At 36.3% G+C, this 24,409-nt stretch overlaps 3 protein-coding genes across 4 annotated transcripts; 2 read left to right on the top strand and 1 right to left on the bottom strand.

The window, feature by feature from the left end:
* Nucleotides 1-305: 305 nt before the first annotated feature.
* Nucleotides 306-14,255, bottom strand: LOC111452223 (clustered mitochondria protein-like). Of its 2 annotated transcripts, XM_023092824.1 has the most exons (29): nucleotides 14,055-14,255; nucleotides 13,244-13,469; nucleotides 12,507-12,568; nucleotides 11,446-11,635; nucleotides 11,230-11,373; nucleotides 10,963-11,119; nucleotides 10,669-10,862; nucleotides 10,468-10,569; nucleotides 9,645-9,780; nucleotides 9,416-9,544; nucleotides 8,695-9,091; nucleotides 8,163-8,267; nucleotides 7,790-7,908; nucleotides 7,516-7,624; nucleotides 7,314-7,430; nucleotides 6,401-6,508; nucleotides 6,147-6,317; nucleotides 5,955-6,041; nucleotides 5,204-5,335; nucleotides 4,711-4,869; nucleotides 3,829-3,897; nucleotides 3,433-3,591; nucleotides 3,023-3,079; nucleotides 2,896-2,936; nucleotides 2,613-2,732; nucleotides 1,724-2,033; nucleotides 1,536-1,643; nucleotides 1,377-1,448; nucleotides 732-1,199 (listed from the first exon to the last, which is right to left on the bottom strand). In XM_023092824.1, exons 2-29 carry the CDS (start codon nucleotides 13,458-13,460, stop codon nucleotides 732-734), a joined length of 4,239 nt encoding a protein of 1,412 aa, XP_022948592.1. In that variant the 5' UTR covers nucleotides 13,461-13,469; nucleotides 14,055-14,255. The 2 variants fall into 2 exon arrangements, with proteins under 2 accessions (XP_022948594.1, XP_022948592.1); XM_023092826.1 differs by lacking the exon at nucleotides 14,055-14,255 and having other exon boundaries at nucleotides 306-1,199; nucleotides 13,244-13,460.
* Nucleotides 14,256-17,069: 2,814 nt separating this feature from the next.
* Nucleotides 17,070-17,790, top strand: LOC111452716 (protein LIM1-like). The gene is made up of 2 exons (XM_023093562.1): nucleotides 17,070-17,382; nucleotides 17,646-17,790. The coding sequence occupies exons 1-2, from the start codon at nucleotides 17,076-17,078 to the stop codon at nucleotides 17,660-17,662; spliced, it is 324 nt and encodes a 107-aa protein (XP_022949330.1). The 5' UTR covers nucleotides 17,070-17,075; the 3' UTR covers nucleotides 17,663-17,790.
* A 1,311-nt stretch (nucleotides 17,791-19,101) lies between these two features.
* Nucleotides 19,102-21,275, top strand: LOC111452598 (cytochrome P450 705A22-like). Its single transcript, XM_023093399.1, has 3 exons — nucleotides 19,102-19,670; nucleotides 20,143-20,485; nucleotides 20,586-21,275. The coding sequence occupies exons 1-3, from the start codon at nucleotides 19,102-19,104 to the stop codon at nucleotides 21,225-21,227; spliced, it is 1,554 nt and encodes a 517-aa protein (XP_022949167.1). The 3' UTR covers nucleotides 21,228-21,275.
* Nucleotides 21,276-24,409: the final 3,134 nt, after the last annotated feature.

Genomic DNA, 24,409 nt, shown 5'->3' on the forward strand with positions numbered 1-24,409 from the left:
TAAAATAGTGTATAGAAAAAAGTACTTAACAAAGTGAGTTTAGCTTGCTCAAGATGTCCCTTTCTTGGGAAGGAGGGCAGCAAAGGCAATGTGAGTTAAGAAGTTTATGGGTAATAACAAGAGGTTAAGGGGTTGCCATTTGGCCAATGGAACCTTTTGTTTATGTGCTTTATTCCTAGCTTGCTATTCATCTCTTCCATTGCTCAAAGACCTTGTAAACTTACCTTCAATTGGCTTCTATACTCCTCCAGGAGAGAAGCAATGAAACATGATTTTATATGAGTGCCATAAAATTAAGAAAAAAATGAACCAAAATCAACGATATGATTCATAGATCCTCCCAAATCACTAGTAGTTCCATTACAATCATCTACAGAATGAACATAAAACTAGCTACGAAATTATGAAATCAACTCCAAAGTTGAAAGGAACAAACACTGCCTGCAAATGCTATGCTTGAAACGAAAGAAACAAAAGAAATAAGGATAAAAATGTGCTCAAAATCCCTCCTGAACGATACTAATTATTGGGGAAAAAAATGGAATACCTATAAACTTCTTCACTGGCACATCTAAACAAATACTTTTAGCAGCCAATTGCCAAAACTAAGCTCAACTCTTTACTCAAATGGACTCTCAGAAGTGTGTCATTATTAGCCAATTCAGACAGTTACCTCCTTGTCACACATAAATTATTCATCTTCTGGTCGAGTTAACAAAAAATTTCAACGCTTAAGCTGCAGCTTTAGATTTCGGTCTTTGTTTCTTTGCATCCAAAGACGCTAAGCTGGAGCCTAATCCGACAGGGGCCTGATCTTGTGCTGAAGGCAACTGATCTTGTTTTCCATCTACCTGGGTGTTGTTAGAGAGGTTGGCGTTAATGTCTTTCTTCTCACCATCCGTTACGTTACCTGCTGCTGCATCTGGTGTCATGCCTGAATTGATGATATTAAGCAGCTGGGTAATTGGTGGCATAGCTTGAACTGGAACACCCGGCTGACGTATCAAGAGGCCTCTAGCTGCAGCTTTCTTTCTCGCTTCAGCTGCGGCGCGAGCAGCTCTCTCGTCTACACCCCTACCACGAGGAAGAGGTTCACCAATCATGGAAGCATTGAGGGATTTGTTCATAGCACCTCCAGAACTGCCAGATCCACCAGCTACTGCAGCAGCTTGAAATGCTTGTATCAAGTCAGGATGAGACTGCAAGGTATCCAGAAATGAAGCCTTTGAGTTTCATATTGAACAGTAAACCCCGTATCACATTGTATAGTAGAATTCTTCCAGCTCGGGTAAATTTCATTTCATTTTGGAGCTATAATATCTTCCATCTCTGGTAAATTTCATTTGTAAACAAAATCAAACCACTTAAAAGAATACCTTAAGAATATCAATAGCCTTCTGAGCTGATGCAGCGTTCAAAGTTTGGCCCTTTTGTTTCTGAGCATTCATCTGTCAAAATAAAATTTATATTGTTAAGGACGAGAGATTTTATTGGTAGCTTTAACCTTTGTTTTTTTTTTCCATCTTTCAACTTACCTGAACCTCACGCATCTTAAACGTCTTCATCCAATTTTCTGAATCCCGTGTCCGTGAATCTTCTTCGCCCAATTGTTTGACCAATATATCGTACGTTTTCTTTTCATGCTGCCGTGAGATATACAAAATATTGGTCAGGCATTGCAAAGGATGTCAAACATTATTCAAAGCTTTGTTCCAGAAATTACCTGATGAGACAGTTTAAAGGCCCCCATACAATTGAATGCAATAGCAAGGGCGTGGTAGCAAACAGCGGTTTGAATATGTTCCTCGCCTAGAAGTCTTTCATTTTTCTTCAATGCTTCTTGCAAATAACGCAGAGCTGTGTTCATCTTTCCAATATCCTGGTACATCATTGCAACATTTATGAAAGTTGCAGCAACATCAGGATGATCAGGACCAGATGATAAGCTTAGCAGCAGCAATGCTCGAGACATGTGTCGTAGTGCAAGTTCTGTTTGGTTAAGTCCATGGTAGAAAAGCGCCATATTCCCGTAACTACAGAAGGGAAAAAATGCAAATCAGGAAACAGATAAAGCAAACAAATTCAGAAAGCACCGATATAATCGTTAGCATTGAACTAAAATTTGCTGGACATCATATCTCAAATATTCAATTTCATTTAGGGTATAACACTAATATAACAAAGAACCCCATAAAATTCTCACTTACACATATATCATAACACATTCTATGTTTTGTACAGTTTAGACCTTTGTATAGCCCAAGCCCACCGCTGGCAGATATTGTCCTCTTTGGACTTTCCCTAGGTTTTAAAACGTCCACTGGAGAAAGGTTTCTACACCCTAATGAAGAATACTTCGTTCTCCTCTCCAACTAACGAGGATCTCTCAATAAATAAATAAATAGATAAGCTGTACTAATTGTAAAACCAGTTATTAGAAGCTTAACTTCCAGAGAGGATGTTCCTCCAACTGCTTCCAACGAAGGAATGAAAAACAGTTCTCATTTTACAAACTGACTAAAACATAAATCCTATAATTTGGACTACAACATGCATACTAGAATCATCGATTCAACTAGTAAAACAAAACTGAAGTATGGATGTGGAATTGCCTGTGGGCTGTATCAGGATGATCCAAACCCAAACAACGTTCATTTATAATCAGTTCCTTGTGTTGTTGGACTATGGCTCCAGCCATGTCTCCTGCATGATACAAAACCATCGCTAGGTACCTAAATTCAGAAAGGACAACGTTAGTTTCCATAGCATAATTATGTGCTTGTCAAAGAAAACTCACACATAAGATATAGGCAAATATTCATGCCCCTAAAACAAGCAGCATAATCATTAAACGTATAGACAAAATTTGCAAGCTAGCATAGTCCTGATGTCTACCGGCAACAATTGGCAACCTCCCGATGCATTGGACCAGTAACCTGAAATAAAGAAGTTTTTGGCTGATAAGATTGAGCTCTAACAGAATTCTCTCAGCAGGCAATGCATAAGAACGGACTGTCATTACCTGCTGAAGTATCGAAACAGCTTCTGAAAATAATGCATACGCTTCACTAAGCATCCCCTGAAGAAAAACATAATCGATAAACAATTGATCAAATTTCATAAAATCAAACATTAACGATTTACACGTGATCAGCCATATTTCTTGTTTAGTTCTACCAAGTTCATCAAACGTTCCTTGCACTACATGGCAAGTCAACTCCTTGACCAACGCTGAAACTAAATTTTCACTCAAAATAATTAAATAATGATATTGTGGAATATTGTTTAAGCCAATTTTATTTAACTTGAACTCAGTTTTGATTGTACATCTAAATAGAGATTTCTTGAAGCAGCAACAGTAATCATTTTTAGTAATGATGAATTCAAGCAAACCAATGTAATTAATTTAAAAGTGACAACATTATAACTGACCTCTGCCAACTTCAGCTTTCCAGTTTCGACAAGATCCTTGGCTTCTGAACATACAGGAACTGAATGTTTCACAACAGGTTGGAGATTCAAGATATCTGATGTCTGGAAAGGTGCAGAGGAACTCAAATCATATTTCCTAGCAGCAACTGTGATTCCGACCTGTTAAGAACACATTATATGTTAAGAAAATAACTGACCCAATAGAAAGCTCAAAAGTTTGAAAATAGACCTGATAAAAGAAAAAACTCGAACTAATTTCTAACGTAGTACAGAGATTTTACTTCTGCAAGGATTCTATTGTTGTAGTACTAAGACAACCTAACCATGGGAAACAGAAATATAAAATCGACAAATATGAGATTAATTTTGGAATTAAATAACTGAATGGACAATTACCTTGTGGCAAAGGTTCCTTACAACAGAAACTTTCCTTACACACGACCGTGCATCATCCGGCAAGTCAAACTGCATTGAAAGTGTTTCACGGTAAGAAATTACATAAATGCTTATTTGATTAAAAGAAATCATTATTAAAAAAGACGGGCTTATAAACTTTGTTTAAAATTCTGATAAGGCTGAGAAGAAACAAAATTTTCAATAAAACGCCTGTACTTTTCACCAATTACAGGTAAGAGGCTAAGACAGACCCAAAAAAGAGAGACTTAATGCGAGTCTTTGAGATAATCCCACAAGGGAAAGGTTATGAGTCTTTCCATATAAATCACGGAGTGAGAGGAACGGATTGCACAGGGTTGTAAGTAATTAAAAATTCTGACATGAGTAGGTGTCAGGTGTATTGGAAGCCAGTAGAGAAGTTAGCAATTTCAGCTTTCCTCTAAGGGAGAGTCAGACCTCGAAAAAATGTAGTAGTTTATGTTTCTTCTCAGCTTTTATTCATTAGAAGTGTCGAGATCGATCATACCACAACCAGAGCATAAAAAAGGAAAAGTTAAGAATATACATTTTTATCTCAAATTTATACTTTTTATTGTCTTAAAATTATACATATTGCTCCCAAGTGTAAAAAATGAAGGTATATCCCCTCTTTATATCCTCTATCATCAAAACTTTCCATCAAGGACAAACTAAGTAATATTTTGCCTCTATGATTACCAAAAGACCACGAAACCTTACAGTTTCAATAGCATGGTAAAGAGGGAACAATCCATACAACGCTGAAATAAAAGGCATATCCTTGTATCAAATGCTTGGGTACGTGACATGGGAAAAAAGTACTAACATCATTTAGGAGCAATTAGGAGATTGATTGAAGATCACCTGATATTTGAGCTTTGCAAAATTCCTGATGTCAGACCAAAGAGAATCTGAGCTAACACTCATATATGAGGATTGGCTCTTTTTTGCATGTGCTCTGCCTTTCCATCTCGCTTGTCCCCTTGAATTATTTCCTGAAGAATGATGGTGTCCCACTTGGTCCTGTACATAAACGCACAACATGATAAATCAACTTTAGCTAATTTAGAAGCAGCCGTACTAGAGTACCGTGTGAGTTCTTTAGCAATAGATGTACAACATGATAACAGTCACTTATCCATTTCGTTCTTTCCTCCAACTTTCCCAAGGATTACTTTAAATGTTGTATTTATTAGCAGTTGTTGTACATACTAATAGCTTCATGTATTAAAAAGCTAAATTTAGTGTCAAATAAACTTTAACGTTTAAGGATAGAAGAACGTTTTAGCTCAGAGAATGGGCATACTGAACAATAATAGAGTTCCATCCAGACACAATATCAGAGCATTGAACAAACCTTCTTGGGGTTTCTGGACTGCGTATTAGTAGCAGCTTTTGTAGCAAGCACTTGACAACTTCCAAAGAAACAATTGAAGAAATGTGAAAGTGCCATCCCCAAGTCATGATCTTCAGTATCTCTCAAAACATCCTGTACGACGTCAAGTAATACTAGTGTGAAATACTACTAACAAGTGAAAGGACTAAGTTGCATTGGAAAATAAGAGAAAGAAAGTATGGGTGGTGTGCGGGTCTCCGACTTTATCAGGCAACATCACATTCTCAAGAACTCAAACATCATGAAAATGAAAATGTTAAATGGTAACTAGAGTGTAATTACCGTAAAACATGGTTCACTCAGTTCACTCACTTTACATGTTAATATACTAAATCATGCAGAAGAACAACCGCATATACTTCACTTTTATTAAGGAATGAAAAAAGACTAACCAAAAAAGGTTCTTATCTGTGTTCATCAGTATCATGCAACAAGTTCTGGAAAGATATGTCGGCATTGAGTATTAAAACATAAGAAACATTTTGTCTTAAAAGCCACAAATAACCAGGCTGAATAACCTATGTATCAAAGATGGGGAATCCACAAAAGTCTACATATCAGGATAGCTTTAAGAAAATGCGCAACAACCTTCTATAGCATGCATTCTCAGTTCATAAAAATATAAAAAGCTCCACATTGTAAGGTGCCATGAAAAATAGGAAATTACAACATATTCTTAGCAAGAAAAGGAGGAATAACTTAGATTTAACACCTTCAGAATGTGCTTTGCAGATCTAACTGCAATCTCATTAGAACAAAGGTCCCATAAATGGGGTAAATGTCTAGTGCCCTCAGCAACCTGTTGAAGAAGTTCCAAAGATCGTCAAAAATGTCTATTCATGGTCATACCACCAATAAAAGGTCATCAATCTGAGCAATGAAATTGTTGTCAATAGATGCTCACCTTTCCAATATACCGAACATTAATTCCATGAGCATGGAGCGCCTCAGTCAATGTCTGGCCATCCATAGGTGAGACTTCCAGTGTGCAGAGATCTTGAATAAATTTAGGAAGCACAACATTTGTGAGGAACATACTGGCTTCCCTCACATTACCTTCGTCTGCTTCGATCTCCTGGTGAATGCAATATTAAGAGAACTGTGAACACAGGACTTTAAAAAGCTGCCAGGAAAAAGGAATGCAAGTTCAGATCTTACCTCTTGACTTCCTGACAACTTAAACTCGGTAAAGACATTAGGATTAAACAAAATTTGTGATTGTGAGCTCTCCTTGAGGTCCTCAGTCTTCTCGTCCTTACTTGTATCCTAAAGGAAACATGATTCAGATTTCTCAAAAAACAATTACCAAGATCCAATCATTGGATTTTCATCCTTTGATACAACGGATGATTCTAACATAGCATAAAACTGACATTTACATAATAATCTCAATTATAGAATGAATTGCCTTGCAAATCCAGCACCCAAATCCAAAAAGAAATACATATACAACGAGTGGGAAACTTGACTTTGAGGATTGTGACAAGACGACTCCTTCTATTCCTCCATTTATGTCTGCCAAATTTGCTCCGTTTGTGGTCTTGAGTTTCGTAAAATTTCTCCTTTGGCTCAAGAAGGAAGCTGTGTCATGGTTTAGCTTTGCAAAGTTTAATTTTGTTGTCTCTAAGAGATTTGGATCGACTTACCAGAAGAGATTTTTTATTTCTTTTCGGCGAAGGTTTTTCCAAAGATTCTTTCAAAGGGTTACTAGTTCTTGCAAAGCTGAAGAGTTTTTTGAGGTTGCTTTATGATGGATTTTAAAATACTTTTTTCGTTGGTTGGTGGTTGGTGGTTGTTTCTTGGCCTTCTTTGGAAGATTTAAAGTAGCTATCAGTTTATAGTGTTTAGTGAGGGCCTTATTCATGGTTTTATCATTCATTCACAAGCTCTCTTCGTTTTTTTAATGTTCATTTATTTCTATGACTAGTCATTATTTGATTAATTTGATGTTTGCATTTTTTTTCTTTTTCACTCACTTTGGGATTTGTATCCCTGAACATTTGTTCTTTTTCATGTTAAAAAAAAAAAAAAGAAGAAGAAATCTAAATAACTAACACAAAGTAATACATACATCACTAGCTACAGCTGAAACTTCCTCTTGCTTTCCAGCATCTGCCACTTCAGAAGAATCAACAACGCTATCTCCTTCAGGCACAACCTTGGATTTTAACTGATCTGCAGCTTGGGCCTTCTCACAAGAAGAAAACCATTATATAAAAAATACATGATAAAATAAATGCACATCATTTTTCCATCAGTTTATTGTAACTTACCTGGCAAAAAGCAGTAATCAGCTCTGGTCTAAGAATACAAAATCGAGATCCTGGCCCAGTATAGTTCGCATCACGGGGAGTTACTCTCATTATGTCAAGAAGATAATGCCTAAAAAAAATAGATAGAAAAAAACTAAATCAGAACTAAGAAAGTTAAAAAGATTTTTTATTCTCGGACAAGACAATTGCTGACATATTTTTAGCTGACAGTAGGATTTTAGTGCCTTTTTGTGGTCTTTCATTTTATCTCAATGCTTCAAGTCAAGGAAATCACCTGTCATCACTACCTACAATTCCCTTGCATTCCACTGGCGCAGCTAACTTGAAAACATTCCCTGATCCATCAAGGACCGAGTGCTCCTTTAAATGCAGACGTTTGGCAGCTTCCAGTACCTAGGCATAACCATTGCTTGGCCCTTTTAGTAAGGTGATATAATTAAACGGAAAGAAACCTAGAAGATCAACGAGATTAAGAACAAGGCAATAATTCCAATAAAAGGAAAATCCCTAAGAAAATAACTAGGTTTAGTTTAGTGAATGAGTGCTATATTTACTGAAGTAGATGTTAAAAGATAATGTAACATTAAAAAAAAAGAATCACAATCGAAATGATTCAAGTACAAAGCAAACCACGTCTGCTTCCTCACCTTCGCATGGAAGTCTTCATTCCAGTTGATTTTCTTACCGTTATCAACAGAACCGTACAGAAGAGAATCAGATTTATCACCTTGAAGAATTCCAGGCAGAACACTCTGAAACAAGTGAAGCAGAAAATACCAGAGAAATGTTAGGATAATGTAAAAAGGGAAAAAGAAAAAATAGAAAAAAGAAACAGAGACAATGACACTATTGTTCCTAAACTTAATTAACCACTTATGTACGTTAGAAAAAGAAAGATAAGTGAGAGGGAAATCAAAATTGTTACCAAACGACATCTCTCTTCGATACCAAGGTTATCTAAACAAATAAATAGAACTGTCTAAAATGAGCCCATTACGCCCTAAATCAGAATGGGAACAAAGTAACACACGTTATCATTCCCAAGGAATTCAATTCAGACTTTGATCCACATCCTAACATATAAATAATAATATTGGTTAAACCTTGCAAACAGGAGAGAGGGTAATGAAGAAGAAATTAAAACAGGAGAAATTAACATCAGTAAATAAATAAGTATACCTGAGCTACCACCCTATGGCCCCTGTAATCAATGATTGCCATAGCAAGATTGTAAAGCCCAGGGACATCTGCCTCCTGATACGCTTTGGTGCCTTTCAAATCATTATTTGCAGAAGCATACGTAGCTTGCTCACTCTCAGGCAACTGCATCTCAGTTGAACCATCAGGAGAGGATTCAGTTACACCATTAACTTCCAAAGTACCAGATGAATTACATCTGTCACCATTAGAAAGTCCAATGTCCCCATGCGATGATCTATCAGTAGCCCTCCCCGAAGAACCATGTAAAGAGCTTGGGACCTGGACTTTTGAATTACCATCAGATGCAGATTTCTTGGATGTGTGTTCAAGGTCAGCATCCACAGCAAAACTGAAGAAAATATTGTTGTGTACATACCTAAAATTAAATGAAATATAGCCCAACATCAATTCAACGATTCATGAAATGGATAATACACCAAATGATTGTATATAAATTAAACATCCAGATTAACGAGCCAACCAATCATGACACGTGCACACAATACCTGTGTATGCAATACATTTATTAAATAACTACGTAGTTCATGCAGAAAAGATTCAGTAAAGTATGCAATAGCTCTGAAATAGCATTTTAAGGATTAAAGGGAAGAGTAACAAACATTGATATCATTTGATAAAAAGGAAAATAAATATTTGCAGATATGCCACATTGCACAAGGAATATCTTCTAACAACTAACATGTGAAAGCATTCTGGATCCGTTGGATTTATCGGGGGTATGCATCTGCTGATGACTCCAATAGCACCACTAATAGCTGCATCGACAAAGTCTGAAGTTACTTTGTAGAGAGCCCTATCACGCAAAATCCTGCATTGTATAGCCTTTGTTAAGAATACATCACAAAAACAAATTGTCAAGAGAAAGCAAGAGGTAAAGAGAAGGCCTATTAGCAAAGAGGCAATTATACCTTTCCTGCGGAGTTGCATGAGGAAACTCCCGACAAGACTGCAACTCCTCATTCCAATCTCGTTGCATGCCAATCAGCTCACTACCAAAGGAGAGAGTTAGTGCATCTTCTGCCCTGGCTGCATCACGCTTATGCTCTACAAAAACAAAACTCAAATAGAATTAACTATATCAAACAAATGAAACAGAGATCGAGAAGCAAAGCAGCCTATTTCAAAAATAAATAACAACAATTTGCACAAAGTACAATTTTTTTTCCACATAATTCTACTATAGATATTCAGAACTACCTTTCAGTAGCTCACATATCATGTAACCATTACATTTTCAACAAATGTGCTACTTCTAAATAATTATAAAATATTTAATCATGTATATCTATTAAATATCATGGGTGTTGGGACGCGCTTAAACACACCTCTATGAATTACACGCTTAAACACACTCATATGATTCCACCAACCTGTTGCTTTTAAGCCATTAACTTTGTTTACCCTTTTTGTTTGCCCCAATGATCATTGAACCAACCATGGTGGTTATAAAAAGTTTATTTGATAATAAAATGATGTAAAGGATAAATTAGAAAAGTTTAATGGTGAAATAATTAAATCAATCATCCAAGGGCAAGATAAAAAAGGGAATGCTCTTCGAAGAACCAAAGTAGAAGATTTGAAGGTTTGAGATATATAACCACCGCCATGCAAATGCATAACAACAGAAGAGACACCCCAATACTTCAGAGAATAGAAGAGAATGGCCTGCTGTATCACGCTTTAAGATCCAAAAAACTGGATGGGCTGGATTCAAGGGATGAAGCAACTAACCAGGCACAGGATAGACTCCGAGCCAAGAATTTGGGGGCAGCAAAGATTGAACATTCTCAAAAGGATGCGCGGAGGCTCTCTGTTCCAGAACTTCACGGAAAGCTTTAAACAAGAGGAGAAAATGTGAGAGTTTAAATATCAATCAGAATGGAATAGTTTTCATCAATTGGATGGCTGAGTAGCGACCAAATGTTACTCTACCTTTTCTGAACTTAGAACTGATCTTTTGCAACAGCCCAACCAGAGTACTAGCTTCATAAGCAGCTTTATATGGCCTTGGATCAAGAACATTTCCTGTGCTTGAGTTGACATAAAAATATTTTGCGGTTCCCGTTATACAGAACTTATTACCCTCCAATGTAATCACATCCAGGTATATCAAATCTCCAGTGAGCCTGAAAGTAACATAAAGATGTTTTGTTCATGAGCACCTAATGGTCCATAAAAGGCAACAATCTTCATATGAGCATATAAAAAGAGATCGTTTAAGTTTACCTTCTGTAGCTTGGAGGAGGATTGAAGGATGAAAACACAATGCTTTCTATGCATCTTACCTCTTTCGAGGATGATGATAGAAAACTACCAAGGGAACCAGAAACATCTTCCATGAAACCAAGACTGTCAAGCTCTGGGACCTCCGTTTTCACAGTATCTGAATCAAATTAGAATCCAATAGCCTTGTTACAGTGAAATCTCCCAAATGATTTAAATTGCATAACAAGCCAATAAAGGAAACAAGCTCAGGGAGGTGAACATCCAAACCTCCTGCAGTTGTGGCTGCATTTTTTTGAGCCAGTTCATACTGTAATGCAAGAGATGTTGACAGTGAAGCATGAAGAGTGGAAAGGGAAAGCATGTCTTTGGTACGATGAACATGGGCCCTTATTGATCTATCATCATATAATGCTGTGAAAACAAATACCTGAGAGACCAGAAATAAATCATTTCTCACTTAAAATGAAATAGAAGTTACCATACCAGGTACCATCTCTAATGAGCAACCACCAAGTGTAATATCAGCTACTTCTGAAATTTCATTATAATCTTCTAGTTGATGAGAGGAACCATCCTTCGTGTGCAATAATAAGTCATAACACGTGAAATAGCATGTCTCAGGAGCATCAAGGAGGAACTGCCTGATGTCCATAACAGAGTCTCCTGGATTGAGCTGCAAGTTGATTTAAAAAAAGAGTATTATGCATATCATGATGCAACAAGTAGCTGAGAATGAGATGAATTAAATTTCTGAAGGTACCAAATGGAGGGTTAGACCACAAAACTGACGAATGAATACCAAGCAAGGAAGAAAATTCGTAACAGGCAATCTGCTGATGTAAATTTACACAAATATGATATATGATTGGACAATTACAATATCAACAAAAATTCTTGAACTTAGTTTCATTTAACCTCTTCTCAAGTTGCAATCAATAATCAGAGAAACAAAACCATTCAACAATTAATCTTATTATTCACTTCAGTCGGAGCTTAATTTTATAAGGCCCTCTGAGAAATAAAGATGTTAAATTGTCCTTGCTTCTTAATAAAGTACACGGCCTTCTTTTATCTCTGGCTGATGAAACAAGAGTCTGTAGTATTCTTCTAGTAAATCCCTATTTAATTACCAGGTCACCTTGTTGGTCTGTTTCTCTCGCACTCATGTTAAGCCATTGACATTTGAAATTTTCTTATTCCAAGTATAGAAACACCCGCAATCGTAGGTTTAGTTTGCTTTCCAACTTAGAGATGAAATTCTAGCAGGGGATTTTTTTTAATTATTTTATTTTTCTAATTAACGTACAATAAAGATCCTTTATGTTATATATTGTGGCTTTAGGAGGGAGGGAACATATCATAAATGTTTTCTTTTCTTTTTGTTGAACAAGAAATGCTTCCTATCCACACGGCCCCATAAGAGCAACCCCATGTTTCCTATCCACACGGCCCCATAATAGCTTTGGAATCAATTAGTCGCATATCAATAATCTGAGGGATATGAAAAACTATATTAACATGTCGTCATGTTCAAATTGACTTACTTGCAATTCAAGCTTTTCGCCGCTTTGGGTTTTGACACTTAGCGGATAAAGATGAAGTTCACCTGCAAATCGATTGGTGGGGCAAAAAAATAACGAGAACCAACATCAAAGTAAGTGATCATGTTCAATATTGCATTCAAATTTGAAAGGACATCCTCACTTCATAAAGTACTATGGTTGAGTCAAATATGAGTGTACAAATACCATATTACCAAACACATGAACTGATGACCAAAAGCTTAACCCTTGAGGACGTATGATAAAAAAAAATATTGAGAAGAAATATAACTTTTCCCGGACTCATTGTTATTTTGTGCTTACGAACTATAGTTTGAAAACCAGACACTGAAAGATATTTTCCCCACGATGCTGAAATCCAAAATAACCACATTAAGTAGATTAGGACCTCGGGGCGGAGCAGACTTTGTTATCTTCCTTGTTCTATGACTGAAAAGACCTCTTAGTTAAATCAAGCTACAATTTTTTTATAAAAACAAAAAAAGAGCTTCAAATATGCGAAATTCCATATGTTTAAAAACATCTATATCACAGTGAAAAGAGATCAACTTCCCAAACATGCTTGGTGCTCCATTTCAAATTATTTACAATCCATATGTTTTAAAAAAAAATATATATATATATATAGAATCGGTCTCAATTGATGTCAAATTCGACGGTCAAGCACCTCAAGGGTTCGCCTTGATATAGGACCAATTGGACTAATAATGAACACACACCTTGCTTTGGTTGACTTTCTGGAGCAGCTGTTTCAGATTCTTTGATGTCTGCCTTAATATCTGACGATTCCTCAACTGATTCAACAGGCTCTGCTTTCGACTCCAAAGCACCATTATTAACATCTTTTGACGCATCAGAAGAAACTACTGCCTCAGAATTATTTGTAGCATGGTGCGCCCCTTTCCTATTCCTCCCTTTACCGGATTTTCCCGCCATTTCTACTTCCTAGCATTCCAGAAATCATAAACATCATAAAAAGTGGAAGAAAATGTGACTGCTTCAAAATAAACAATAGAATTATGGTGCATGTCTTCTCATTCAAAATTTTAATATTTCAATCAGAATCAGAGAATTTATCATTTTATCTCTAGTCTTCAGACAAAAAACACTACCCTATTACAGCCTTCAGTAGAGTATGCTTTTATAAGAAAAAATTAATATCTGTGTGTACGTACCTAGACTATTTTTTCGCTGCTGTTTTTAAAGACACTGTATCAGAAATCCAGTTAACATTTCCTCTCGGAATAGTTACCTTATCATCCATCCGTTCATAACCCTTCCCCCTCCCCTAATAAGGCTTACGACAAATACAAATGCTTGAACTCAATTTTTCTGATAACTTTAACCAACGACTCGGTACATCATATAAGACAACAACCAATTTGGCAGAAACAGAAATGAAACCACATCGCATAAACAAATAACAAACCGCAGATGCAAGCCAATCAAACTACGAAGAAGACGAAAGAAAACAATAAAATAAAGCGTTCTCATTTCAATTCAAAGTAAAGAAATATCTACAAATTTTACCGAGTTTCAGAGGTGTGGTCGGAAGCTGTCAGTTTAGAATCCAAAGAGGACGGTGGCGGAAGAGGAGGAGGAATACAGAGGTTTTGGGAGAGAGTTCGGGTGTGTGAGGTTTAAGAGAGGGGCCGACGAGTGGCTGAGAGAGGCGGCCAAAGTTTCCTCTTTCCCAAACGGAAAATGGAGTTCCCTGATTAACCCAATTTGTTGGCTTTTGGGCCTCTCTAGGTTTGGTGGTTATTGTATTTATACTCTTATTTTTTACACACAGCCTTTTTTTTTTTTTTTAAATCAATTCGGATAAAAATCTCAAAACATTAATATTAATATAGTTATAATAAAATGTATAATTTTATTTTTTTTTAAAAAAATTTGTCTTTTTTTTAGTTCTAATATCACGTTTCATTTTTTCTATATAAATATATAACCAATTAAATTTATATTTATCATAAGAAATTGGTTTTTTTCTTCTTCTTTTTTTTCTCTTTTTTTTTAGCATTATAATAAAAATACAACTGTCAAACTTTTTAAATTACCATAAAGATCACACAGTCTAGCTTTTTTAATTACCATGTAAGGGCAAGAAATTTATTCTCATTTCTTAAACTTTTGTACTGAATTTGGTTTAAATGTCTGGCATTTGTTTTTTTTCACTTTCAAAATACTTATTTATTTTTAACCTAAATTAAAAATAAAATTTATAAACTTTTAACTTTATTTAAATAATATATTAACATTTAAAATTTTTAACAATACTTTGAACTTAAAAAGGTAAAAACAAAAATATATTATTGTCATAAATTTTAAATCGCTAATATTTTATTCCAAAATATTATTGAAAGTAAAATATATATGTGTGTGTTGCGTTAGTGTATATATATTATATTCATCTTCCATTTATTATATTTACTTGGATTCAATATATTATCTTATAAATTTCTAAATTTATTATCGAATATTCTCTTTATTTATTTTTTATTATTTAATTTCTAAAATTATTTTTTCTCATATTTTAAATATAACTTTGCATACAAAAATATCAAAATTTTCAACCCATAATAGCTGTTTTTTTAAAGCTATTATCGGTTTAAAAAATAAATTTGAAAATAACTAGTTTTTTCAAAACATCGTGGCTTTTAACTCTATTTAAAGCTAAGTTAATTTGTATTTAAAATATGTTTTTTTTTATTTTATATTTATATTTTTCTCAACAATAATTATAGCTTAAATTCTAAAAATTCAACATTTTGTATTTTATTTAAAAAATACATAAGCTTGTAAAAAAAAGAAATTAACAATACATTTATTTATATTTACAAATAAATGTATTTGTCATAATCTATACACTTTTAATAAAACTTAAAATTTGTTTTTATAGGTATTTTGAAAAATATTTATTATCAAAATTAAATTTATAGTCTTACCCGTGATCAATCTGTTCCCATATCTAACGGCTTCGTCGGAACTCCCCGGCGGCTCGCTGATGGATTTAGCGCCGCAACTCAATTGGTGCGAAGAAGTGAGTCGGACTCTGAAAGATACCGGCGCGCTACTGGTCGGAGATTCGAGATGCCCTGTCGAGGACAAGGATTAGTTCATTGATATGATGGAAAGGTTTTTTGAGAAGCCGACTGGATATAAGCGTAGTCATGCGAGGCCTAATTTGCATTACCGGGTGAAATTTCATTTTCATTTGCCTTAGAGATGTTGTTTTGTTTGATCGTTCGAAAAATGTTGGTCGATTGGAAGCTAGATTTTGTGTTCTTCTTGGAAAGTATAATTTATTGTTTGAGATCTTAAAAGAGGAGTCGAGTATCAATTAATGAGAGACTGTTTGAGGACTCCATAGGCCTCAAGAGAGTCTCTATAGTATACTTTGTTTGAGGTGAAGATTGTTGATAATTATTGAAAGGAGTCCCACGTTTGTTAATTAAGGGGGAAGATCATGGGTATATAAGTAAGAAATACTGTTTATATGAGGCCTTGTGGAGAAACCAAAAGCAAAACCACGAGAACTTATGCTCAAAGTAGACAGTATCATACTATTGTAGAGATTCGTGATTCTTTACATGGTACCTAAGTAATGTTAGGAAACCAAAGTAATGCCCTTGTCAGTAAGATTCTAAACTCTCGAACTTTCTTTTAGAGCTTAAGAGGAGGAATTGAGCCTCAATTAAGGGGAGACTGGTCGAGGGCTCCAAGTGTCCAAATGCCCTTGTCAATAAGATTCTAAAGTGTATGCCTTTGTCAATAAGATTCTAAAGTGTCGAATTTAGAGCTTAAGAGGAGGAGTCTAGCCTCAATTAAAGGGAGACTGGTCGATTAAATACTCTGCTTTGTTTGAGAGCTCAGTCCCATAAATAGTGTACTTTGTTTGAGAGCTGGTGGCAGGAGTCCCAAATTAACTAATTAAAGGAGAAAATCATGAATTTATAAGTAAGGAATAGTATTTCCATTGGTGTCGAATCTTACCCTTAACTTTAGCCATGTTAATAGAATTCTCTAAAGTGTAGTCAATACTGGCTCAAGTGTCGAACAAAAAGTGTACTTTGTTTGAGAGCTTCAGAGAAGGAGTCGAGCCTCAATTAAGGAGAGAGGGTTGTTCGAGAGTTCCATAAACCTCAAGAAGTTTATATAAATAAGGAATGTTATCTCCATTAGTACAAGGCCTTTTGGAGAAACCAAAAGCAAAGCCACGAAAGCCCATGCACAAAGTGAACAATATCACATCATCGTGAAAATTCGTGTTTCCTAACACACACGGGATGCAAAGATGACCAATATCCTTTCAAAGTTTGTAAGGGTTTAGAGGAGTCACAAGTGATTGATGTCTTGTAACAATTTGAGTGCAGATAAACCACCACTTCTGTATGTTGGCGGATAGAGACAAGTCAACAGTAGAGGGGGAGGCCTAAACTGGCAATGGACACGTGACCGTGGGTTAGGACGGAGGTGCAAAATGGTACGAACCACAAACTCTTATAAATTCAAGCCAAAGTCCATTATTTTTCTTATTACAACCGGAAAATGGGATTTTTAGGCATGAAATGTGTGTCAGTTTGGGTGTTTTTAGTGGTGACAACAAGCTTGAGCGAACAAAGCAAAGGCGAAACATGTAGTTTCACCTTCTTTTCTTCCCTCGTTAGGCTGATTCCGTGCAGGCCATCGGTTGCTCCATTCCGCCCTACTCCGCCGACCGCAGCCTGCTGCAATGCCGTCAGATCTCTCGGCCAGCCTTGCCTGTGCGTGCTTGTTAATGGCCCTCCAGTTGCCGGCGTTGACCGCGACTTGGTCATGCTCTTGCCCGAGAAATGCCCTACCAATTTTGACCCATGTATGTACCTTCTCTTTCGGGTTATAATGATCTACGGAATTAAATAAATTATAAAAATAATAAATAGATGCAAGATATTTATAACTCATTTAGGATCCTATTATTTCTCGGGAGAATTTTGAATCTTTAATCATATTATTGAAATAATTAAAATTTTGTCTATTTTTATATAATTCAATAGTTTAGGCATTTTTTTTACCTAAAACAAAAAATGTCTTATACAATTTCCCTAATTTTTTACATTTTTGCTGTTGTCTTTACAGGTGAAATTATGAAATGAAAGGGAGACGGTTCGAGGTATTCAAATATAAATTTTCAGTTCAATAATGAGGTGTATACGCAAGAAGATCGATTAAGCTTAGATTTAAAATATCCCTTTCTATCAAATAGATTTCAAATATATTTAAACAAAGAAAAAGAACGAGGCATATCGTGGTAATAGAAAGAGAAAAAGATTGTTGACGTCGACCAATTTACTATGATTTTTTCATCAATCATGAATTGACCTAATATTAATTTTACGTATAATTACAATAGCCGAACTGTAACGACTTATTCTAAAATTTAATTTTCAACGTGTATTAAGCTAGTCAAACGTAAACGCTCAAATATAAATAAATAAATAAAAAGTATATGTATTATTTTATATGTACACATAACAACCATGAAAGATTATTATTATTGTTTTATTTTTTTAGTTTTACAATTATTATATAAGATTGATAAAATTTATTATTCTTTAATATATCTCGTGTATTTCACCTTTTATATATAATATTAATTGGAATAGGCTAAGTCAAATTTTACAATTTTATTATGATTATCAATTTGACATTTTTTATATGATAATACATAGAAAATTTACATGTTTGTACTTACTAAGTTAGACCATGACTTCGATTATTTTTACGTTGAATTTATATAATTTATATAGAATATTTTACTTAGTCAACATTTTATAATATAATTTATATTTCCAAAGTATTACGGTACCTACAACTTTCCATTAAAAAATTTAGATCCATCGACTTTTTCTTCAATAAAGTCGCAAGCGTCGATGTGGGTCGTAGTCGTCCCTCTCCAATTTATCAGCCAATAAAATTTTTGAAAATGACCAACCAAATAGCAAAGTAGCAAAATGCAAGCAACTTAAAATTTAATATTTTTAATTGGCCCCGTCAAAATTTAAAGATTTTAAAATATAAATATAATTATTTAACTACAAATTTCTTTAATTTAAATTATTATTTTTAATTTTGTTTACTATCTACTCCATATACATTAAAATAGGTCAAAACAATGGGAAAGATTTTGAAACGTGACGAAAATAATAATAAATAATTAATTAATTAATTAGATTATATATATATATATATATTATAAAAAAACGTCATTGAACATGATAGCGATGAACGTTTTTTTCTACTATAATTATGGAAAATATGACATTTTCTATTTACACGAAAGTTTACATATAAATTTATTAAATGAATTAAATTTTTATTTAGTCTCTAAATTTTAATATTTTATGTTTGAGAAATTAGGAAAATAAATTATAATTTTAAAAATTACACATCATAATTATTTAAAATTAAAATTAACTTATAAAAACAAATTTTAAATATAAATTTAATAAATAAATAAAAATTAAATTCAAACTAATTTTTCCACTATAAATTTGATCCAAATCTGAATTCGATTTCACCAAACACCGAGAAAATGGGTGATTCATCATACTACATTCTCTACGTTACTCTCTTCTTTCTTTCCATCGTTCTCCTCCGGAATCTCCTCCGCCAGCCGTCGAAGTCCGTCGTTCACGGCAGGCCGCCACCGAGTCCGCCGGCGCTGCCGCTCATCGGCCACCTTCACTACTTCTCACCCTACGTTAGCAAATCGTTTCACAATCTTGTCACTAGGTACGGCGATCTTTTGTTCCTCCGGCTCGGCAACATCCGATGCCTCGTCGTCGCATCTGCGACGTACGCGGAGGAGATCTACAAAATTCAAGACGTTACGTTCTCGTCGCGGCCGAAATTCGCGTTCGGAGACGAACTTCCGTACGCCAATGCCGGATTCTTCGGCGCGGAGTACGGCGGTTACTGGAGATTCATGAAGAAATTGACGATGACGGAACTTTTGTCGCAGCGACAAGTTGAGCGATCACGCTGCGTCCGGAGAGATGAGATGGTGAAGTTCTTGGTGAAGTTGGCGGAATGCGGCGAGAGGAACGACGCCGTGGATTTGGGCGCCGAGCTTATTAGACTCGCAAATAATAGTATTTGTAGGTAAGAAATTAATCTTTTAATTAAAAATATAAAATAACGAATATTTTGTATATAAAAAATTTTAATTTATTATTTTCAGAATATTTATTTTAATTATGGAACAATAAATAATAATACTAGATATATATATATATATACACACGCGCAATATATATACACGTATTGATTATAACCTGATTCAACTTTTCAGTTCACATAGAATATTGATTGATAAGTAGTAGACCGAACCCTACTTGAAAATTAAAATGACTCTTCTACTAAAAATGAAATGTTCCTGAAAATTCTTGCTCCCATGGACCATTTGTATCTCTATGCATTAAAATCTCAATTCATGAATTTCTCGAAAAATTAAGAGGAAGAGGATCAAACCATTTCTTTTGATCCTTTTTCTTGATAATAGTGGGTTGATATATATATATATATATATATATATATATATATATATAATATTTTATTATGAATATATGAATAGGTTATTGATGAGTACACGGTGTTGTGGCAACGACGATGAAGCAGAGACAATAAGAACATTGATAAGAGAAACAATGGAAGTAGCAACAAAAGTATCGTTTGGAAATGTGTTTGGAGGGCCTTTGGAGAAGTTAGCGTTTTGGTTGTTTGGAAGACAAGTAAGAGATTTGACCCTTAGGTACGATGAGATACTGGAGAAGGTATTAAAGCAACATGAACATAGAGCGAAGGAAGACGATTTCGGTAGGGAAGATCGAGATCTGATGGATATTTTGTTGCGGGTTTATCGAGACGAGAATTCCGAATTCAAGATCACAAGAACTCATATCAAGGCCTTTTTCCTCGTAAGTCTATTAATTTTTTTTTTTTTTAATTTTGGTTATGAATCACGAACATTCGTAATAGCATGATATTGTCTTATCTATTTGTTTTTTGTTTGTGTAGGATCTGCTTTTGGGTGGCACTGGAACGTCGACCGAGGTAGCCCAATGGGTGATGTCGGAGCTTCTCAACCATCCCAAAGTATTCAACAAACTCAGAAATGAAATCGACTCCGTCATCGGAACCACCAAACTTGTCGGAGAAGACGACGTTCCAAATCTCCCTTACTTACAAGCCGTTGTCAAAGAGACTCTCCGGCTCTACCCTGCCGTCCCTATTGCCATGCGAGCCTGTCGTCAAGATTGCAAGATCAACGGCTTCGACGTGCCTAAAGACATGATGGTGGCAGTCAACCTATTCGCCATAATGCGCGACCCAAAAGTGTGGGAGAATCCGAACGAATTCGATCCTGAAAGGTTCACGGGTGAAGAGCGGTACGAGATTAAGGGGCAGCAGAGTTTTAAGTTTGTTCCGTTTGGTGGGGGTAGAAGGGCCTGCCCTGGCTCCACTTTGGCGTTCGGGTTCATCAGCACTGTGGTTGCAGCCATGGTTCAGTGCTTTGATTGGAAGATAGGAAGAAATGGAGATGAAAGTAAAGTGGATATGGAGATTGGAGCCGCCTTCACCTTGCCCAGGGCCAACCCACTTCTCTGTGTCCCTGTTCTTCGGTTCGACCCATCTTCCTTGGCAACGACTACATGTTAGTGGCTTACCTATTTACTTGCTCATAGTCTCGAGTTGGTTTGATCTCGTTTAAATTTACTATAAATTTATAATGTATCTTTAGACTCAAGACGATTATATTTAAATAAAAAAATATTGTTCTTAAATAGTTGAGGTGCTTTCGCAAAAAATTTATTAATTATTTATTTTATTCTACATATATTAGTATGCTAACCAAATTTTATTTTGTTAATATGTTAGTTTATTAAGTTAAAAATATTTTAAATAATGCTACTTTAAGTTATTACGTCCTAGTTCCTAGTTTGATTAATTAATTTTATAAAAAATTATAAATTTATAGAAATTTGTGCGTTTTAAATTGATATAAATTTATTATTTTTACTCTTAGTTCAGTAGTTGCTCAGACGAAAGTCAGCCGTCAAGGAATGAATCTCATTGCCAATTTTGTGGTATAGTTTCTATAAAGTATGGAATTCTCTCCACCCACTTGCACGCTTACTAGATAGGCTAGCTTTGGTGCTTTTAGTGCTCTACTTGCAAACAAAAAGGGGAGGGACTTTTTCTTGCCTGCTTCTGGCGGTTTATCTCTTCACGAGTCGTCGGCTCTAGTCTAGACTTTCCCACCCAAGGAAGTTCTTGGAAAGCCTTTAGAGCGGGCAGCACAAACCCTTTCTTTTAGTCGGGCAAGGATGAACATTTGATGCTTGATCTGTTTTTGGCTTTTCTTGTTCTTCTTTGGTTCCGGTAACCTGGTCGATCTACTTCACCTTTTCCAGAAGGGAGGTTGGGCGGTAACCTTAGCCCAGAATTTCAGCAGCTCTTTTCACCAGTGAGAACGAGTTGTAGAGGTTCCGGAGAGAAAGAAGGAATCGTCGGAGAATATGTTACATAAGTTCAGGAGGTAATCAATCCCCCCGCAGTGAGACAACGGGAGAGTCCATTCATTAGCTGCTTAGCTATTTGAAGAACCTGCCCCTCTCGATATTACCGGACCTGACCCTATGTTCTTCTTTTTCTTCTCTTTCTCCTTATTCTCTTCCTATGAAATCCTTTTCCTTTCCAGTGGAGTCAATGAATGAAATGAAACCCCTATTTATTTAGTTCGTGAAAGAATAGTGAAACCCTTGTTGGCCAGGTGAAGGAGAAAGAACCAAAGATCGATGCCTTAGATTGAACTGCAAAATCTCAGGTAGAGGAGAAAACTGACTTCTTCCAGGCACCTTTTGTAAAGGATGAATGGCGGGCTATTTGACGATGAGCCTCCTCAGTCTATAGAGATGAGACGGTGGGGCCTTTTCAACAGCTGCTGACGCCATAGGCTTCTTGCCCGGAACACCTAACTGTAAGACTGAACGAAAGAAACCTGACCTCTGTAACCAGAAGGAAGAGAGAGGATTGACTTTCAAGACTTGAAGGTTCAGTAGTGATTGAGTTTCAATCGGGAAAAGGTTTAAGGGTTCTTTCGGCTTTACCTTGGTTACTGTGAAAGAAGGATTGAAGGAGAGAAGCTGCTTTTTAGAAGAAGCGAGACGAGAAGAGGAGAGGTTAGAAGAAGCTCGTTCTTCTTTGAGATCTTTAGATTCGTAAGATCATGATAGAGTCCCCTTTACTTGATATTCAATTCTTAAAGCTCCCGCCGTCCTACAACTAGTAGAGTATTGCAGAGCTGCTCAAAGCTGACCTGATTATTAGAGAAAGGGGCGCGCTAGCCTGAAACGAGTACCTTATCCTTGACCACCATTAGCACAGCTTCGAAGAACTTTTTCTTTCTTGTCTTACCGAGAATTAGAAGTAATAGTCCAGGAGTTTACTGTTCAATCCGGTAATATCGTAGAGGCTAAGACAGAGAGGAGAGAAGCTGATTCAGAGTCCTGCCCTATAGCTAGTCTGTTACACTACTTTGATTTGCATCTTGTATAATGGGAAGCCCCTCTTCTCTTCGTTTAGTTTATTGCTCGGGCGATAGCAGCAAACTGCGGGCTCGGCGGACTTCCTTGCCTGAAAGAAAGAAGGGAAGAGCTACTCTCTGATAGCAGCAAACTGCGGGCTCGGCGGACTTCCTTGCCTGAAAGAAAGAAGGGAAGAGCTACTCTCTGCGGCAGCTGTGTGGTTACACGTCGCTAGATTGAGATAGGGGGACGGGGACTTCGACTGCCTTGTATCAGGTCAAGATAAGGGAAGGGGTGGTAGGCTTAGTAGGGCTCGAACCTACAATATAACCGTTATGAGCGGTACGTTTCAACCAATTAAACTATAAGCCCCTACGGATGGATCTCTACATGCAATTCGCTCACTTCGGGAAGAGCAGACGGAAAGAGGAGGCCTTTGCTTTATTTGCTTCTTCCGCAGATGGAAAACTAAATGATTTGCTTGATAATAATAGATAGATATAGAATCTTAGATAGATATTATGAATTACAATAAGATCATTAAGCAAGCGGCCCTTTCGCGACTCAAACTGCCAGTACGCTTTCCGGCTCGGAACGACCGACTCAAACAAAGGGGCGAAGAAGCAGCTCGACTGGAAAGGACAGGAGAGGGGCGGGGGCTCTCCATTTTCTTGCAATGCCGGATGTTCGCCTTTAGTTAGAAGTAGAAGTAGATAGAGGGCGCCCTTGTGAAGGTAGGAGCTCTAAGCCTATCAGCCCTAAGCCTATCAAAAACTCTCTGCTCTTGGCTTACCGGTCTCCTACGGAACAGGCTTGGTTGGAAGGAAGAGGCAGGCAGTAAGACTCAACTCTCGATTCATTAGAGTGAACTGGCAACTCAACTGAGACGGAACTACTTCACCTGAAAGTGTTGAAAGGAAAGCCGAAAGGAAAGAAGAGTTTGTTTACAGTTCAAGAATGAAGACGCTGCTTTGAAAGACTCAACTCAAGAGTTTACGAACTTCACTCCGGAACATTAAGTCAAGACGAAAGGAAAGACTGAACCTCAAACCTTTTCCTTCACCGGGAATCGCTGCGCTTTGTTCGCGATGCTGTAGCGGAACCCGATATTCTGACTGCCCGAGGCAATCTTCTTGGTAGGTAAGGAGTGCTGGATTTCATGGCCGACGTCTAACCGGCACGAGCCGACATGAAAGGAGTTCCCCGCGAAGCATTTTTCTTTCGTCCTGAAATTCTCTTTTCTTTTCTCCTCTTTCACCAGTGAGTGGTGAGTTTCCTTTTTCTTTAGGTAACCTCTTGGATTCTGAGTTAGTT

The sequence above is a fragment of the Cucurbita moschata genome, unplaced genomic scaffold, assembly GCF_002738365.1.
Source record: "Cucurbita moschata cultivar Rifu unplaced genomic scaffold, Cmos_1.0 Cmo_Scf00014, whole genome shotgun sequence".
In the NCBI taxonomy this organism is placed as follows: Eukaryota; Viridiplantae; Streptophyta; class Magnoliopsida; order Cucurbitales; family Cucurbitaceae; genus Cucurbita; species Cucurbita moschata.

What these genes read in the sequence shown, in the direction of transcription:
- LOC111452223 (XM_023092826.1), bottom strand. Translation starts at nt 13,460, where the DNA reads ATGGCGGGAAAATCCGGTAAAGGGAGGAATAGGAAAGGGGCGCACCAT. An exon ending in AGAAAGTCAACCAAAGCAAG is followed by an intron (nt 12,569 to 13,243) that starts GTGTGTGTTCAT and finishes ATCGATTTGCAG; the next exon opens with GTGAACTTCATCTTTATCCG. An exon ending in CATGCAACTCCGCAGGAAAG is followed by an intron (nt 9,545 to 9,644) that starts GTATAATTGCCT and finishes TATACAATGCAG; the next exon opens with GATTTTGCGTGATAGGGCTC.
- LOC111452716 (XM_023093562.1), top strand. Translation starts at nt 17,076, where the DNA reads ATGGGATTTTTAGGCATGAAATGTGTGTCAGTTTGGGTGTTTTTAGTG.
- LOC111452598 (XM_023093399.1), top strand. Translation starts at nt 19,102, where the DNA reads ATGGGTGATTCATCATACTACATTCTCTACGTTACTCTCTTCTTTCTT. An exon ending in GCAAATAATAGTATTTGTAG is followed by an intron (nt 19,671 to 20,142) that starts GTAAGAAATTAA and finishes ATATATGAATAG; the next exon opens with GTTATTGATGAGTACACGGT. An exon ending in ATATCAAGGCCTTTTTCCTC is followed by an intron (nt 20,486 to 20,585) that starts GTAAGTCTATTA and finishes TTGTTTGTGTAG; the next exon opens with GATCTGCTTTTGGGTGGCAC.